Source organism: Calliphora vicina, chromosome 2 (genome assembly GCF_958450345.1).
Source record: "Calliphora vicina chromosome 2, idCalVici1.1, whole genome shotgun sequence".
Classification (NCBI taxonomy): Eukaryota; Metazoa; Arthropoda; class Insecta; order Diptera; family Calliphoridae; genus Calliphora; species Calliphora vicina.
This window is the reverse complement of record NC_088781.1, coordinates 129,396,125-129,416,023: the sequence shown is the minus strand read 5'-3', so window position 1 is coordinate 129,416,023 and position 19,899 is coordinate 129,396,125. Positions and strand designations below refer to the sequence as shown.

General features: G+C 23.6%; 1 protein-coding gene across 2 annotated transcripts in view; it reads right to left on the bottom strand.

Annotated features, from left to right (window-relative positions):
* CenG1A (Centaurin-gamma-1A) overlaps window positions 1-19,899 on the bottom strand; it is a 357,592-nt gene that overhangs the window by 41,812 nt on the left and 295,881 nt on the right. Inside the window, exon 1 of one of the 2 annotated variants that reach the window (XM_065501545.1) lies at window positions 17,216-17,455. The exons of the other annotated variant lie outside the window; for it this stretch is intronic. Coding sequence (XP_065357617.1) covers window positions 17,216-17,384 — 169 coding nt within the window. The 5' untranslated portion in view covers window positions 17,385-17,455. Of the gene's footprint in view, window positions 1-17,215; window positions 17,456-19,899 lie in introns of those variants that run through there. 2 annotated transcript variants of the gene reach the window in all.

Sequence of the window (19,899 nt, the reverse complement as noted above, 5' to 3'; positions counted from 1 at the left end):
GTCTATTCTTTAAACAATATTGTGAAATATTAACTCAAGCTGTAAAGATAACCTAAGTTTTTTAAATATCGCACGAAAATATCTTGAAACTGGTTACTGTTGAAAAAATTGTATTTTTAAAGCTATTTACTTTAGAGGTACTTAACTTTGAATCACTGTAGCGCCTGCTGTATTTCAGTTTGGAAACTATTTTAGGAATATTCTGAAAGCTTTACCTATTTTCTATTAATATTCCAAGTTTTGTAAAGATCACACCAAAATTAATTGAAATAGGGTAATATTTAAAAAAAACTTAAACTTATTCATTTTAGAGGTACTAGAATTTGAAACACTGTAGCGCCTGATGTATGTCAATTAGAAAACTATTTAATATATATTTGGAAAGCTTAACTTCTCCTCTAATAATATTACAAATTTTATCATGATCACTTTAAAATTCCTTAAATTAGGTAACTATATTAAAAGTAGTTGTTTTAAGTTATTTTTAACAGAGAGAGTGAACTTTGACACATTGTAGCGCCTGTCATATTTTAAATTGGAAACTCTTTTACCAATATTCTGAAATCTTTGCTCCTCCTCTATTAATACTCCATGTTTTATTATGATCGCTTATTAATTTCTTTAAACTGGGTTTATTTTTTAATATTTTTAAAATAGTTTTTTTTAATTCCTAATATCAGAGGTAGTAAAGTTTGATTTAATGTAGTGTCTCTTGTGTTTTAATTTAATAATTGTTTAAACATTATTTTGAAAGCTTATCTCTTTCTCTCTTGATATTCCAAATTTTGTAAAGATCGCTTAAATTCCTTAAAAGTGATTAATATTAAAAGAAATGTTTGAGTTGGAGAACTTTGACCCTTTGTTGGGCCAGTTGTATTTGAATTTAAGATTTGTTTAAATTAAATAATAAAAGCTTTACTCCCGATTGTTTAACAACAAACATTTTGTACAGATCTGATCAGAAGATCAGATGTTCTGTATTGAAGAAAAACTAGATTTTTCAAAAAAAAAATTTATTAAAATATGATTTATTAAATTTTGAGTTGGACAACTTTGACCTTTTGTTGCTCCAGCTGTATTTGAATTTAAGATTTGTTTAAATTAAATAATAAAAGCTTTACTCCCGATTCATTAACAACAAAAATTTTGTACAGATCTGATCAGAAAATCAGATGTTCTGTATTGAAGAAAAATTAGATTTTTCAATAATATTTTTTATTAAAATTTGATTTATTAAATTTTGAGTTGGTGAACTTTGACCCTTTGTTGGGCCACTTGTATTTGAATTTAAGATTTGTTTTAATTAAATAATAAAAGCTTTACTCCCGATTCTTTAACAACAAAAATTTTGAACAGATGTTCTGTATTGAAGAAAAATTAGATTTTTCAAAAAAAAATTTTATTAAAATTTGATTTATTAAATTTTGAGTTGGTGAACTTTGACCCTTTGTTGGGCCAGTTGTATTTGAATTTCAGATTTGTTTAAATTAAATAATGAAAGCTTAACTCCTGATTCTTTAACAATAAAAATTTTGTACAGATCTGATCAGAATATCACATGTTCTGTATAGAAGAAAAATTAGATTTTTCAAAAAAAATTTTTATTAAAATTTGATTTATTCAATTTTGAGTTGGTGATCTTTGACCCTTTGTTGGGCCAGTTGTATTTGAATTTAAGATTTGTTTAAATTAAATAATGAAAGCTTAACTGCTATTTATTCAATAACACAAATTTTGTACAGATGTGATCATTATTTTAGAAGTTCTGTATTATAGAAAAATTAGATTTTTAAAAAAAAAAATTTATTCAACTTTTCTAAAAGTGATAAAAATTCATTTATTTTGCATTAAACATAATTTGATTGCTCCAATCACAGTTCACTAAAAATCTATTAAAGGATTTTAAATAACTTTTGAATTTTTTTTCTTGATTTTCAATGATTTTTTTTTTTAAACAACCACCTCTTTTCTTTATAACCTTATCTTAACAATATCAATTACTTTTTGCACAAAAATCATATCATATTACCTTAAACTACCTGATGTATTGTTATAAAATTTCAAAATTCTAGCAAAAAACTCATAATTTTTCTAATAATTGAAAAGATTATCCCAAAAATGAGCAGCAAATTTATGATGTACCAGGACTTATTAAAATAAAATCAAATCAATTTTTATGTTTCTGTTTGTATCCTCTGGCTTACACAAAATCCTTTTTAGCACACATTTCTAACCTTTTTGTGACACAGTGACCCACACAGTGTCTCAAGTCTTACAAAAAAAATTAAAATTTTTCAATATTTTTTTTTTCATAATTTTTGTGTGTGTTTTTTTACCTAAAAATTCTTTTACATAGATTTTGTCAATCACTTTTGGTTTTGGGATACAAAATCATAATCATTATTATTGTTTTTGATTGAATTGATTTTGTTAAAAGAATAGAATTTGGTATGATTTCATTTGAAAATTATGAATGTGCTCTCTATTAAATTTGACATGTTTATGAAGTGTTTTTCTAATTCTATACATCAATGTCTATTTTATTATAAAAAGAAAATAATGAAAATAATGATTATTTTTGCTACTGCTGGCCAGCTGCAAAATTGTTGAGGAAAATCTTTAAGTGATTTAATATAAATTTGTATTATATTAGAAATAAGTTATTGAGTTTTGTTTGCTATTTTAACAGGATTTTGTGGTAAAATGTTGGAGTAGTTTATTGTATGGTTTTAAGGTCTGTTAAATAAATACCAGAAAATTTAAGGAATTTTCTTTTATATCCTTTAAAATCAATAAAAATAAAAAAATGTTGAGACTAAATTACATCTTAAGGATATTTTAAATTATTTTTCCACAATATAGCAGTTTTAAAATAGTTAGATTTTAAACTAAATTTAAGAAATTTTCTTTTTAATATCATAAAAAAATTCAAAAATTTTGAGGTTAAATTGAATTTTAATTCTTAACACAAGTTTTTTCAAGAATAGAGCAGAATCTAGGTATCATCTTGCAAATATGTGTCATTTTCTTATTTAACAATTAAATTGAACTTTGCTTTCAATTTACAGAGAAAGTAGGCGGCTCTAAAACTCTGCTTAAGTACAAATAATGAGTAGGTTTTCTTGTTTAAATGGCTAAAGTATTAATGAATCTAGACAAATTAAGCTTTAAGGTAGGGTTTGAAATAAAATCTTAAACTAATATTAATTTAAAGCAAGAATGAATTAAAAACCTAATGAAGACACTCCTATTACAAAAAAATAACCTAATATTCCCCAAACTGTCACTGCCTTCTACCTAACAACCGTATCTTCTTTAAACAATTGGCGCCAATTTAACACTAGTTAACACATGTCTGTACATTTATTTATAAACTTAAACAGCCAGTTTAAAAATAATTAAACCATAATTGTTATGAAAACACTAAAAGTTTTGCTTTTAAATGTCACTTTTACATGCAATTTTCACATAAAGCCAACCACGTTTCACGCATCTTAAAACGTTTTGTAGCAGAAAACTATTTATTAACCTGCATTATATGGCCAAGAATGTTTGCCTGATCCTTCTTATGATTTATGACCATAATTGCCTGGCAATATTGAAAGCTTTAAATGCAAAAGCTTTAGTTAAACCAGTAGTTAAAAGCAATTAGACTTTTGCTTGTTGTGTTTGGAATATGAAATTGGCAAACAACAACAAAACTAAGACTCAAACATGACGTCTATGTCTAAACTAATTAGCTAAACGGATTTTGAAAAGAGTAAAATATGAAAAAGAAAAAAAAAAACTTAAGACAAGTTTAAAGCTAAAAATAGCTGCTTATAAGCAATATTTCTTGCAAAATTTTAACCACAAAAGCGTAATTGGTTTATAAATTAAGTTATTTATAAATAAAACAAATAGAAATAATATAAAAATAAAATCTATTCAAATTTGTAAAATGTTCGACTTCTATTTGCAAAAGGTTTTCTAAAGAAAGTTCTTTAACGCTCAAGGCGAACAACTTTAGCTTATGGCAGCACAATCTGTGCTAAATTTTGACTATTCTTCTAGCTATATATTTAAAGCTTAAGTCCTTCTCTATATATATAGTAATTTTTGAGTAGATATAAACAAAATTCTGAATTATTGGTTTAAAATTATAAATTTTCATTTCAAAGAGTTTTTTCCTTTCAAGCTCAACTTTGGTTTATCGCAGCTTTATGTAAATTCGAATATAATAACTTTTTAAATTGGATTTTGAAAGGTCATGTCCTCTTCTATTAATATACCAATTTAAGCTGAAAACTGTAATACTTCAGAAGTTCTAAACTTTAGAAAATTTACATATTTTGCTTTAACCTTGAAATGGGAGGTAGTCTATTTATTAGTTAACAAATGTATTAACGCTTCTAGCCAAATCTAGAGGTGCTAAATTTAAGCCAAAATAATTTAAATTACTTAAATTATATACAAAATTCCTTTAAATTTAAATTCATTAAACATTTTTTTGGTTCAATACACAAAATGGCCATATTTGTTTGTTTTTCCCTATTCTAACATTTTAACTTCCGCTTACAGCCAAAGGGGCTAGAACTCCTTTTACAACTACAGCAACAAAAAAAAACAACGAGACCATAAAAAAAGAGTGGCACTTGTTGCCCCCCCTTATAAAGCCGGTAAAATGAAAACAAACCCAAATAAATGAAAAAAAAAATCTACATAAAAATTTCAACTAAACTATACCTCACAGCACAAAATTTCTTTGACTCTTTATATTATTCCCTAGTAATTTTTTTTTAATGAAAAAAAAAGAAACAACAAAAAACTACAACATGTAAATATTTAAATTACAAAAAATACAACAAATAAAATTTATAATAAAAAACAAAAGTTCAGAAATGAACGAGAAACGCATGGTACTTTTTTCTAGCCAAAAAAAAAAAAAAAAAACACATGCTGAATATGTACTACGGGAACAACGAGTGGTACCATGATGATGATGATGACGTTTATGTGGCATGATAATGATGATGATTACGTTATGCTTCAACAATTAAATGAGTAGAGCATATAGGAAGAACATAAAAAAATTTTATTAAAAAACTAACTTTAAATGCAAAGCACATGTAAATACTCGAAAGAGGGAAAAAAAAATTTCAAATATTTTTTTTTCAAAAATAAAACCTACTACAGAACTAATATTAAATAAAAACGTAAATATAAACCCTTTTATAGAACTATGCAAAGCTACATACCTTTGCATAGTATTTGAAAATTTCGTCTGATGGGCCCAACCCTTTCAAAAAACACTTGCTGCTGACCATTTTCCCGTGTGTGTAAAATTATGCTTAAAAGTTTGGGGGGTTTCAATACAATTGAAAAGAGGTAAACTTTAATACAATTCTTTTTTTTTTAATGATTAATTTAAGCGGAAGTTTTCATTTAATAGTCACTACAATTGTGGGGTTTGAACTCATACTCGTACTTCTACAACTCATTCATTCATTCATTTGCTCTTTCATTCTTTAGCTGCTTTATTGTTTTTGTTATAATTTTTATTATATTAAATATTTGTTGTAATTTACATTTATTGTTATGCTAATATGCATATAAAACATTCAAATATGTGATTTAATATTTCTGTTTAGTTTTACAGGAAGTCAGTTCAAAAAGTCATGAACATTATGAAAATAGTTAGTGTAGGTCGTTTGTTGGTTGGATTTTTGAAAATTTGTTTCTTTTTACTACAAAAAAGGAAGTTGCTATGAAATTTTAATTAAGTAATTAAGCAATTAAAATCATAAAGAAATTAGTTATACATTTTAAGACATTTTTAAACTAATAAACAAATATTTATGTGATTTAAATTGAATAAATATGGTCATACTTAAATAAAAGCCGAAACAACATACTTTCTACTTTCGATAAGTAAATTTCTTTTAATAAAAATTCAATTATTAAATAGTAATCACTAAAAAAACAATTGATTGAACGATTTTATAATAAAACAATTTTAATTACATTTAAAAATAATAATAAAACCTTAAAAACTAAACGATTCTTACAAAGACCTATAAAAGGCCTTACAAAAGCTTTTCCAAAATAAATCTTGCAAAAGCTTTTCGTAACAAATTGTATTCATTTTTAATATACTGTATTAAATGGCTTTCAAACGGCATTAAAAAAGCATTTTAAGAACACAATTATGAAACTATAAAAAAGCTCAAGATGTGTCGCCTTAAAGCTCTCTTTATAAAGCTTTAGAAAAGTGCTTCTCAATATTATTTTTAAAAATAAAAGCTTCACATAATTTTCATAAGATTAACTAGAAAGCTTTTCTAGAAAAGAGCTTTAAAAAGTTTAAAAAAAGCTTTTAAAAAATAGAAAATTTAGCAAAAGATTTTATGCCACTAAAACAATTTAATTCAAATTGTTTTAAACAAAATTCCAAATAAAAATTAAGAAATTTAATAAAAGCTTAATTTTGTGGGAAACATTTTTCTTAAAAAAATTTAATAAAGATATTTAAATCAACATTTTATATAATATTGAAACATTTTCTAAAATCTTTAAATTCGCATACTATAATTTTTGAAAAAGCTTTTTATGAAAATTTTCCTATAAGTCATTTAATGTTTTTTTAAACACATTTATCTTAAATTTTGAGAATTTTTGAAAAAGCTTTCAGATTTTGATAAAAAGCTTTTTTGTAATAACTTAGTTTTATTACAATTATTATTAAGTATTAAACAAAATTAATGCAAAAATAAGGAAATTTTGTAAAAGCTTTATATTTCAGAAAAAGCTTTTTTGGAAATATAAAGTATTTTTAAAGACATAACATTTTTAACCTTTAATAAAGATTTTTATAAATTTTTAGAAAATTAGCTTAATCTTTAATATCTTTAAAAAAGTTTTTTTTTAATTTTTGTAAAAGCTTTTATTTTCAAAATTACTAAATATGTAATTTTGAAGGTTTACTTCATTCGTAATAAGCATTAGCAAATTTCTTGAATTTTGGGATTTTTTGTAAAAGCTTTTGATTTTTTTTAAAAAGCTTTTTAGTAAAAACCTAATTTTATTGCATTTTTAGTATTTTGAAACAAATATCTATAAAAAAATTGGGAAATTTTATAAAAGCTTTATATTGCACAAAAAAGCTTTACTTGAAAAATGCTTTTTTTAATTTTAAAATGAGCTTTTTCAAAAAAATGTAAATAAATATACTTTTGTTTTACTAATTTTATGGTTTTTCTTAAACTTTTTCCAATTTTGTAAAAGCTTTTGATTTTTTTATGAAAAAGCTTTTTAGTAAAAATATAATTTTTAGAAAAATTTTATTAGTTTTCAACCAAAATCTCAATAATTTTACGGTTTTTCTTAAATTTTTTAAAATTTTGTAAAAGCTTTTGATTTTTGTGAAAAAGCTTTTTAGTAAAAATATAATTTTTTAGTAAACTTTCATTAGTTTTAAACCAAAGTCTATAAAAGCTTTTGTTTTAAAACTTAAATTTATGGAATTTTGTTAGTTTCAAACAAGCGTTTTGATATTGCAAAAGCTTTGTTGTAAAATTGTGTTCAAAATACATTTTTATAATTCGTTAGTAAAGAGTTCATAATTTTGTTTTAATTGTTTTGGTTAAGTATGGTTTTAGTTTAATTTTAAAGTGGTTGTTGTTGTTTCTAAGCTTGTTTTCTTTAAAAGCTTTTTTTTATTAAGCAATTACGTTGTATGGCTTTTAAATGTTTATTTACCTTTGTTAATATTTATTTGTTTTGCTTGTAATTATTTATCACTTAATTTATCTTATCAGTAAATATGCCTTTAGGTTTTTTATTTTTAATATTTTATCAGACAAAATGCTTTGTTTTCTTTTTTTTGCAAAAAAAAGTACTGTAAATTGCAATTTATTACTTTGCGGGGTTTTAAGTTATCTTATCAAATAAATGATAGGACAAAATACAGCAAAAAAAAAAGAAAACATTTAAAATTGTTAAAAGGGAAGGAGCAAAATGAGTGAAATGTATTAATAACAAATTATTTAATTAAGAATAATTCATTGAAAGAATTCCCCAAATTAAACAGGAAATAGAAAGATATAGAAATTAGCTAGGGGAAAAATGATTTCAATTTTAAACTTTAGTACAAGAGTTTGTTAGAGTAAAGTTTTTTATTTATTAAAATAAATTGAAATTATTTAAAATTAGTAAACTTGCATTATTAACATTAGTTTAAGCTTGTCTTAGTCATTTCACGATTTTATGGCGTTTATTTTTTCTTTCATTAATATAATTTTTTTTTAAAACACGTTTTTAGACATGAAGTTTATATTCTTTCTTTCTTAATTTAACACTTGTTTAAGTATTTTTTAAACAAACAAAGAGAATTTTTATTAACAATTAAATTTGCTTAACAAAAAACAGCAACAAAATAAATAAATTATTTCAAAATGAGATCATTTGGAGTGTTAATTAACAGCAGCAAAAATAAATATCAAAAAAAATGCCTAAGCATCTTGTCTCTCAAAATGTACAAAAATAGCTTGTCTCTCCTTCAAGCAGAACATTAAGAATTTATGACAAATTAATTTTATATTACTGGACAGTTTTTATCTGAAGTTTAATTATAAAATTACAATTATGCCATTTGACATCAGGCCTACTGCTGGATTTAATGATTGTTTTGCTGTCTTATTCTTTGCAATGCTCAGCAGGAGTCCTTTAAAAAGTCCTTAAGGATTAAACGCAGCATAAAAAAATATAATTAATGATTAACAAATGATGTTGCTGAAAATAGTACTTGAGCATTTCGATTGTTTCGACATGATTATAAAAGAAAATTTTACAAATCATTGAAATTCTCTTAAAAAATCAAAATGTCTTAAAAATGTTCTAATAAAAAACAACTCATAAAGATTAATGATATTTTAAACAAAATTTTCTTTCAAAAAAAAAAAAAACGCTATAAAAATTTAGCACCTTTTTTTTCTAACTAAAAATAAAATTTATATTATTTCTATTTAACACCTGTTTTTCTTTTATGCTTAGCTTTTATACTATTTTACTCATTTTCTGCTCTGGCACGCTTTGACCGTGAAATTTGTTAAAAAAACTAAATTTATGTTTAATAAAAATACATACTAATTTCCTCTTACAATTATAAAACCCACTCTTTTTGTGAATACATATAAATTATATTAAATATAAATAACTCTTATTAGAAAGATTAAATTCAAAAAAAATTTTCAAACAACTAATTCATTAAACAAAAAAAAAAGGTTTGCAGCTCAAACTCATCAAAAAAATCCCAAAATAATTACTTTAAAATCATAAAATAAAAACATGTGGATAAATAAATTCTATGTCATTATAAACTGATGGCAATACACATGGTTTTAATGACCTATGACCTAAAAAGCTGTGTTTAAACTTCCGCTCTTTAAAGAGAATTTCTCAGAACAATAGGAAGTTTTAGAAGATAAATAAATAGCAAAAATTAAAATCTAATTAAATGAAATAAAATCTAAAACAAAGAAAATTTCAAATTATATTTAATATATAAAAGCTTTACTATAAACAAAACATAAAATAAGCTTCTTTTACAAACAAATGCTAATAATTGAATTTTAAGCACAAAAAGTTTTATATTTTAATTGAATTTTTAAAAATTTATGTAATTTTCTTAAAAGCTTTTATGTTTTGTGCAAAAGCTTGTCAAAAAAGCTTAGAAAATAACTTCTTTATAAATTCATAGTAACAAACGCATTTATTTTTCAGTATTAATTACAAATTTCTAAAAATTGTTTTAAAGCTTAAGGTTTTCTGAAAAAAAGCTTTTCCTTAAATCAATAAAAATCGTTATTTTTAATCATTTTAGTTAATACTATTTAATTTTTAAATAATAAAGCCAAATTTTATATATTTTTGTAAAAGCTTTTAATTTTTAACAAAAAGCTTTTTTATAAAACCTACAAAATCACATTTTTAAAAATATTCATATTGGTTAGCTCAATTAAATAAATTTTCCATAAATTATGAAAAAATTTTAACAATTTTATAAAAATTTAGGTGTTATCAAAAAAAGCTTTTCTTTAAAATCATCAAAAAGTAATATTTTTAAAGTTTTAACTTAATATAGAGTTACTTTTTAAGTTTTATAACGAAATTTTATACATTTTTGTAAAAGCTTTTAATTTTTAACAAAAAGCTTTTTTCATAGATCCCTAAAAATTTAATTATTTTTTTTAAATTTTACTATAAGTTGGTTATTTTAATTATTTGTAATTTTTTTTTTAAATTTTGTAAAAGCTCTAGGTTTTTGCAAAAAAGCTTTTGCTTAATAACAACAAAAATCAGCTTATCTCACACTTTAACCAATCTCACATTAATTTTATGGCAAAATTTTACACATTTATGTAAACGCTTTTAATTTTCAACAAAAAGCTTTTCTCAAAATTTCATTATTTTTTAAATTTTACTATAGGTTTGTTTATTTTAATTATTGGTAAATTTTTTTTTTCAAATTTCTCAAAATTTTGTAAAAGCTCTAGGTTTATGCAAAAAGATTTTGCTTAAACACACCAAAATCTGTATGTCTCACATTTTAACCGAATACTGCTTTGCTTTATTCATTTTACGGCAAAATGTTTGACATTTCTGTAAAAGTTTTAAATTGCTACTAAAAAGCTTTTTGTTAAAAATCTAAAAAAGTATTATTTCTGAAGTTTTAACTTAATGCTAAATCGGTATTTCAAATTTTATAGCAAAATTTTGGAATTTTTTGTAAAAGCTTTAAATTTTAAACAAAAACCTTTTTGGTAGAATCTACAAAATTACAACAGTTTTGTAGTTTTCTTATACATTTTTTTTATGTATTTAAGTTATTTTGCACTACTTTTTACAAATTCCTACAGATTATGTAAAAGCTTCAGGTCTTGCAGCAAAGCTTTTCTTTAAAAATTTATAAAAATCATTGTAATTATAGTTTTTATTAATGAATTAACGCTTTTTAAATTTTAAAGCCAAATTTTGTAATTTTTTGTAAAACCTTAAGTTTTTGCAAAAAAGCTTTTTTAGCAATTCTTAAAAATAACACCATTTTTTTATTTTTATATATAAATCTAATATAATATATAAAAAAATTATAATATAGAATAATTTTTACAAATTTCTAACAAAATTGTAAAACCTTTAGCTTTAGGAAAAAAAGCTTTTCCTTAAAATGTTTAAAAATCAATATTTTTATAGTTTAAATTTGATATTGAGTAGCTGTTTTAATTATTTTACAAAATTTCAGATATTTTTGTAAAAGCTTTAGTTTTGTCAAAAAAGCTTTTCTTTAAAATGTTTAAAAATCAATATTTTTTAAGTTTAAATTTCATATTGAGCAGCTGTTTAAATTATATCATACAATTTTATATAATTTTGTAAAAGCTTTTAATTTTTAGTAAAAAGCTTTTAATAAAATTTATTAAATTTTTATATTTTCTCTTATTTTTCAAATTTTAAAAAATTTGCAAACATTTTTTTTTATTTTTTGTTCAGTGCTTTAAATGCCTAACATTATTTTCATTAGTAATTTGAAATTTATCGCACATTGTGTAAAATTTTCACACAATCATGTTTTTTATTATTACAACTTTTTTTTAAACCTTAAAGTTTTTTCACACTTTTGCGGAAGTCTGTAAATCACGGTTGAATGTGAAAATTTTAAATAGCAAAATATAAAAAAAAATAATCACTACTAACAACTAGTGTCAACATTATAACCAGCCTTTTAAATAAAAAAACCCGCATATAATTTTTATGACACTTTGGAGTTGCAACCACAATAATGTAATTTGAAATTTAAATCAAGTGTGAAGGCTTGAAAATATTGTCTTTTAATTAAAGAAATAAAGATTTGTTTAGAAAATTTGTTAGACAAATATCCAAAGTCCTTTAATGACCCTCATATTTTATTTATGTAAAACAATATGAAACAAAACACTTGAAATTTATTAAGAAATTAAAAATTTATTACTCTGTAGACGGTCGGACCTTTTTTTATGGGAATTTAAACACTCTGCAAGAAATTATTTGTTTTATGCATGTGTTTAATACAAAATAATAAAAAAATATAAATATAAAGGGGATTTAAACAAGAACGTGCTTGTATTTTATGGTTTGTTTACTTGGCAGTAAAATGAAAATGAGGAAAATTACTCTAAGGGGGTGAGGGGAAAGAGAGAGAGAGATACGTTAAATCTTAAGGGATTTGGAAATTTTTTGGCAACAAGTGTGTTGTTTTAACAATAAAAATGTTAAGCATAATAATAATTTTATTTAAAAAACAAATATTGTAAAATAAGGCTTTTGTTTTCAATGAGCTTTAATATAAACAAAAAGCTTAGTTTTAAAGACCTTGTTTTAAGATTTCAAAAACTATAAATAAATTATAATTAAACTTACAATAAATGGTTTGTGGTTATTTTGAGGTTAAGGGTGCAAAATCTTTTATGTTTTTTTTTAAATTATAAATCAACAATCAATAACTATTTTCAAAGGTTAATAATTATTTTATGCTTCTTTTTTTTTGCAATTTCTTTTGCCCAACCTTTGGCGGTTTTTTTTAGCAAAGCTTTGAAAAAAAGTTTCAAGTGTGGTAATAACTTTATATACCAATTATGGTTTATTTGTTTCAGCTTATTGCACGTATAATTATGTTGAACATAAAAAATCTCACTAAAACAAAATAAAATTAAGTAATTTTTTGTTATCTTCATCATTACCATACCATTTCATCTTATAATTATAGAGTTTATTATTATGATTTTTTTTTATTTCTCTAAAACAAACCAGACCGTCTTATAAATGTTTTTGTTTAGTAATAACAGTGACATGTTTAAAAAAACACAAAACAAAATTTAAGCATGTCATTTAAACAATTTTGAAAAAGTTGTGTTGAAAAAAATTTTACGTTTTTTGTTGAAATTGAATCCGAATTGTGAGGTAATTGAGTTAAGTAGTGGAGATCATTATTATTATGAGATGTGATTGAAATGAAAGTGAAATTTGTCCAATAAGTGGAAAAAAATTGGAGGTGGTTTTAATAGAAAACCAGATATAATGATAAATAATTAGTTTCTCAAAAAAAAAGAAACTTTTTGTCATTAAACTAATTATAATAATAATAAATAAATATGGATTTGTTATACAGAAAGGTTAATAACAGGGTTCAAAACTTAAATTGAAAGCTATTTATATATAAAAAGCTATATTATATAACTAATATATCATTAATGCAAGCAGGCTTTAGAAAGCTTTTACATAATAATGTTAATATATTTTGTTATGTTTTAGCTGAATTTGTTAAATTTCTGAATTAAGCTTAAAGCTTTTTTAATATAAATATATAAATATTAAGAAAGATTTTCATTATCATAAGAATGCTCTTTTATATCTTCTTAAAAGAGCTTAAGGCTCACAATATAAGTAAATATTAAAAAAAGCTTTTGCCTTAAGAAATATATATTCTTATATTAAAACAGCTTAAGGCTAACAATATAAGTAAATATTAAAAAAGCGTTCCATTACCATAAGAAAGCTTCTTTAATATCTTATATTAAAAGAGCTTTAAGCTTAATTCAGAACTTTAACAAATTTAGCTATATTTTCATTGTTATTCGAATAAAAAAGCTTTTCTTTTAATATAAGTAAATATTAAAAAAGTTTTCATTCCATTATCTTGGGAAAACTTGTTTAATATTTACAATTTTATTTATTAATAAAACTGGACTCTGGTTACAAAAGCTTTTTTAAAATGTTTCCCTTATTTGCATAATGATTACAATGAACAATTTATTACAAATATAGCCAACTGCCTCAAAAGTCTGAATTAAGCTTTAAAGCTCTTTTAGCATGAATTGTTATAAAAAAGCTTTCTAAAGTTATATTATAAATTTGATCATCAGCGATTCACACTGAGTTAGTTTTATTTCTTAGTTATTAATAAAACCGGATTTTTGTATTAAAAGCTCTTTGAAAATTTAAAGCTTTTTAATTTTTTCAAACATATTTTGTTTAAATAAAATTTATAAAAACTTGAATAGGCTTTTTGTTTGCAAAATTGTAAGTTTTTAAGCAAAAGCTTTATTAAAAGCTTTTCTTCAATTCTACATTTTAACATAAAAAGGAGGTAAATTATCAATTTAGGACTTAAAGAAGTAATTTTATTATTTTAAATAGAATATTTTTAAATTTTATAGAAAAAGCTTTTATAAAAGCTTTTCTTGAATTGGGAATTATTATACTAACAAAGAATTTTACCAAATTTGGCTTAATAAATGGTTTAATTTCCACAATAGTGGAAAAAAGCTTTAAAGATTTCACAAATTGTGGATTATAAGCAAAAGCTCTTAAAAAAGCTTTTCTGAAATCCTCTATTTAAACACAAACATTTACAAAATTATCTATTTAAGGCTTAAAGGGAAATTTTATATCAAAAGCTTTTATAAAAAAAGCTTTTCTTCAATTAAGCTTTATTGTCTAACAAAGAAAATTATGAATTTTGTCCAAAAAAAGTAAATTTCTTCATTTGAGATCAAAAGCTTAAAAGCTTTCAGAATTTGGGATTATAAACAAGCTATAATAGCTTAAAAAGCTATTATGGAAGCTTTTTATCAAAGATTTATAAAACAAAATAAACATTTCATTATGAATAAGAGTCTTAATATTTAAAGCTTTTTCTATTTATTAATTCTTTTATCAAGCTTTATTGATCTCTCAATTTTAAACTCTTTCTTTTTGTGTCATTTTATTTGTCTCAATGTACATATCTCTGTATGAATTACATTGTTACTTTGTAATTTAAAAAAAATTATATTTAATTCATTTAAAGTGTAAACTCTGACGATGACCCCTTGCTGGTTGGCTTGCATGAGTGACTGAATAAATTTGTCATTTATGTTGTCGCGGTTTTCGTTGGCTATTTATGAAAAATTTCAATTTCATTCTTTGTGAGAGACACACAAATATTTGTCAAATGCACATGTTACTTTATAGACAATTAGATTTTTTTTGTTGAAGTAACATCTCCATATCACGCGTTAGCAGTCTATATCATAAACAATTGTAACCACAATGTTTTATGATATAGACTCTAGACTTTATGTATTACATTTATGTATTTATATATTGTATGTAGAGGAATTAAGTGATGTATTGTGCATATTTAATGAAATTATTATTGTGGGAAACGTTGAACAGCAACAGAAAATAAGAGAAAATGAGGAAGATGTTTTAAAAAAATGTTGGCAATAAAAGCAATAGCTGAAAAAATTAAATAAAAATAGGCAAAAACAATTAGGCAGGTTTTAACTTAAAAGCTAAGGCAATACAATCTAACAATAGCTTAAAGCTTTTGGAAAAATTCAGCTAAAACGAAATATAACATTAAAGCTTTAAAATGCCAAGCTAAAAGCCTAGTTTTGATCACATAAACTTAAAGCTTTAACAATACTGAAAAAATTAAAGCTTTACTAAACAATTTTGCTTTAAAATTTGTAACCAAAAAGCTTTTGGTTCTAGAAAATCTCAAAACTATTTATTAATACCTAAAGAGCCTTTAAATAAAGTAGCTTTTATTTAATTTATAAATTAAATCAGAATTATTTAAATGTCTTTATGAATCAAACCAGTTTCCATTTGCTTTGAAATTCCTATTAACATATTCCACTTAGTTTTTTTTTCTTCTAAATAATTCTTGTCTTGTTTTCTATCTACATTGTCACTGTGTCAGTTTCTTATCTCGTTATTATTTTGCAAAAAAACAATATTAATATTATTATTTCTTTTTTTTATAATATTAGCAAATAAACAATAATCATCTGTTTCAACTATCTGCATTAAAAAAGCTTTTTTTTTCTTTATTTTTATTACAAAAACAATATGATCCATGTCTATAGGCCACGCAAATATTTGCTCTATTTTACTCTACTCTTTCATTGGAAAATGTATTTATAAATTTATTAATTAATTTATGAAAAGCAAAATCGATTAATGTACAAAACATTAAAAGTTTATTCAACTACTACAAGTGTATTGTACAAGATGCAGGAAAACAATATTGATTAGTAATGAGAACTTTGAACCAGAGGGTAAGAGACAAAGTAGTGAGGTGGGAAAGGGGGGGTAATAAGTAAAATTATAGTTTTTAGAAATAATAAAAAGGTTTTGCAACAAGATTTTTGTAAAAAGTAAGAGGAATGCAGCAGTTCATGCATAAAAGCTTTATTAAAGCTTTTCTAAAATAGGTTTTAAAAGAAAAACATTCTCAGATTCCTTAAAATAAGTGTGGATTTAGTAAAATAACGTATTTTATAGGATTTTCCAATTAAAGATGTTTTTTTTTTTCATTTTATAAGAATTCAATAAAAAGCTTGTTATTTTCAAAAGCTTTGTTTATAAAATCCCTTTCTTTATCTTTAAATATATCAATGAAATAACTAAAATTGCTTTCAAATTGCTTAAAACTGAAAACTCTTTAAAAGCTTTGTTTACAAACTCCCTTTTAAAAGTATCAACAAAAAAGCTTTAGATTTCAGTCAAATAAAACCAAATATTTATTCTTTAAGAAAACAGCTTGTAATTTTAAACAGTTTTGTTTGTAAACAGCTTCTTAATACAATCGTTTGCATAAGAATAACAATAATAGTCTTTAAATTTCATTAAAATTAAATCCGAACCTCGATTTTCTGAAAAGCTTTTACAGTAAATTCTAAAAAAAGAATTTTAAACAACTCTTTGTATTTAACACTATATTTTTGTTACAGAGTTTCAAAAAAGCTTCAAACTTTATTTAAATTAAACTATATCCCGTTTTTCTTAAAAGCTTTTAGAGAAAATTCTTAAAAATTACCGATTTCCTTAAAAGCTTTTAGATGAAAGTCTAAAGACTTTCAAATTAAATGTTTCTAAAGCAATTTCTTGTATTTAATATAGGATATTCTATAAAGTTTTCAAAAAAGCTTTTAATTTCAAACAAATTAAACCAAAACGGTCATTTTATTTAAAAGCTTTTAAACAATAATGTAAAAACAAAAATATTTTTTTAATAAAGTAAAGATTTTTTAAGTATTTTTCTTATATTTAAAACAAGTTTAAACTAATTTTATAATTTTCTATTTTTTTAATAAATTTAATTTAAAAAGCTCTATTTTAGTGTGTTTTCCGTTTGTTTAACACTCTACCTCACCTGATTTCCGTTTTTCCCGATCGGGAACGACTAGAGATTTGGCACGTTTAACACGCAAGGAACGCCGGCGTATGCTGCGTAAAAAAGCTTCGGGCATGCGAGAAAATCGCTGAGGCGTATCGGGAGCTTTTGTGCGTTCAGGTAAAAAGAAATTTTTAACAGCCAACATGATGGTTTAAGAAGATTTATTAAAATTTTAATGTAAAACTGATGATGTTTACTTTATAACACAAGAATTTTTATGTTTTTTTTTAAAGAATTTGAAAAATTTTTTCCTTGTTTTTATATGTTTAACTTTTAATATTTGCGGTTTTTCATAGATTTTATCTATTAAACTTTGGTATTTTTTTTCTATTCGTTTAATGCTTGATGAATAAAATATTATTGTGTTGTTGTTGTTTAATTTTTTGGTTTATTCTGTTTTTTTTGTTAAGTTGACATTCATTTTGGTGAAGGTATTTGAAATTTGCATTTCAAATTATTTTGATTTTATGTATTTGTATTTTTGCTAATGAAATTCAAAATGTATTTGAGTAGCTGGCTGTTTTATAGTAATGTGACTAATTCTTCATCATTATGAAATAGAAACTTTTTTTTAAGATTTGTTGTTAAAATTTTTAAACACCACACACTACACCAGGTGAGTTAATTAGTATTTGTTAGTCACTTATAAAACCTTTTTTTTTAAATAATAAAATATTTTTATTTAAAACTTTTGGGTGACATAATCTTTGCTAATTTATTATAATTTTTGCACAATTATAATTCATCAAAGTCTTTTGTTAAAACTTTTGCTTTTTTTTATTATTAGAGATTTTATTTTTTTCATGTAAAAACTTTATGTATTGTGATTTTTTATGCTAATCCCAGTTACTATTTTTTTTACAATAAGCTATTATTTCACTTTGTGTAATTTTTGCGTTTACGTAAATTATTGTAACCCACTTAAAAACCCGTAAAACGTAAAAATCTTCTTTTAAAATCCAACCGCCTTTAACAGCAGTTCCTCTAGCAACCGTACTAGAGCAAAGACAAAACACAACTGAAGGGAAATTTTTAACAAACAATGTTATTAAATGAAAATAAATAATGTTAGCTAACAGAGCATGTGCATGTTAGCTAACAGTTAAAACAAAAATAAAAACTGGTGGTTGTTTTTATTGTTTTAATACAAGCACACACAAGAAATACCCTCTGTAACAGTAAAGGGAAATTTTAACATAACCAACTGTTAACTTGCTACTAAACTAACATAAATGTTAACTGAAATTAATAAAATGTAGTAACAGTTGAAAATTGTAAACACAATAGGGTATTTTCTTTTTTGTATTTTTTTTGTTATTTACAGCATGTTTTTCTATTTTTTGTTTTGCTTAGCAATTTCTATTTTCTTAGCTGTATTTACTCCCATGTATAGATATATCCATAATGTTGTTGTTAATAAACAACAATTTTCATACACACACCATGATTTACTCATGTTTTTCCTTATTGTTATTGTTTTTAATACAGCACCTCTTCAAAGCAAAAAACACAACAACAACAAAACAATGTGCGAAAATTGTTTACCGTTTCTCTCTTCCAATCAACAACAAAAAAAAAACTAAATTATAACGGAAGTGTGGGTATCTCTCTGTTATTGTTTTTTTATCGGCATGACTCTTTAAAAAAATAATGAAAAAAATTGCAGGCCAAGAAAAAAATTTGCCAAATAGAAAAAACACTGTAAAGACATGATCAAAATTATAAATAAAAGCAAATAAGCAGTTTTTTTCTTTTTGGGACAGGCTAGAAATAGGAAAAGGTTTAAGATGCAGCCAAAAACAACATTGAGACAAATTGTTTACCGCATAAAGACAAATATAAAACAAGGAAATAAGTACTAAAGTCTAAAAAAAACCAAAAACAACAGAAAATCAAATAAACAAATAAAAACAAAATAATAAAAAAACACAACAAAGGGTAAATAAACAGAGCCAGAGACAAAATCTCCAAAATCTTAATGAATATGGAACATGTATTAAGAGTAAATACAGCCATCATAAAAAAGAGGAAAAACCCCAAATAAAGGATTGAGAAAAAACTAAACTAAAGCTAATGGAACTGAAAATGGACTTTAATAAAACGAAATTGATAAGAATTTGAAAGAAATTCAAAGCTGAACTAAAGCTAAAAACTTTTACTGGGCTATAATAAATCGATACTGAGAATTAAAGTTGGCATCTACGTAATATTATTCGGTTTTAAATACAGATATAATTAAAATTTCGATTTCATTCATATGATAAGTATTCGAATCAATCCATCGTAAAAACTCACTTCTTCTTGAGACAGATCTCGATAATCACTGATACACATCCTCAATGTTTTTGTACTCCAAGTGTCAAATTCCCTAAAAAATTAACTAGAACTGAACTAGAACCTGAACTAGAACCTGAACTAGAACCTGAACTAGAACCTGAACTAGAACCTGAACTAGAACCTGAACTAGAACCTGAACTAGAACCTGAACTAGAACCTGAACTAGAACCTGAACTAGAACTGAACTAGAACTGAACTAGAACTGAACTAGAACTGAACTAGAACTGAACTAGAACTGAACTAGAACTGAACTAGAACTGAACTAGAACTGAACTAGAACTGAACTAGAACTGAACTAGAACTGAACTAGAACTGAACTAGAA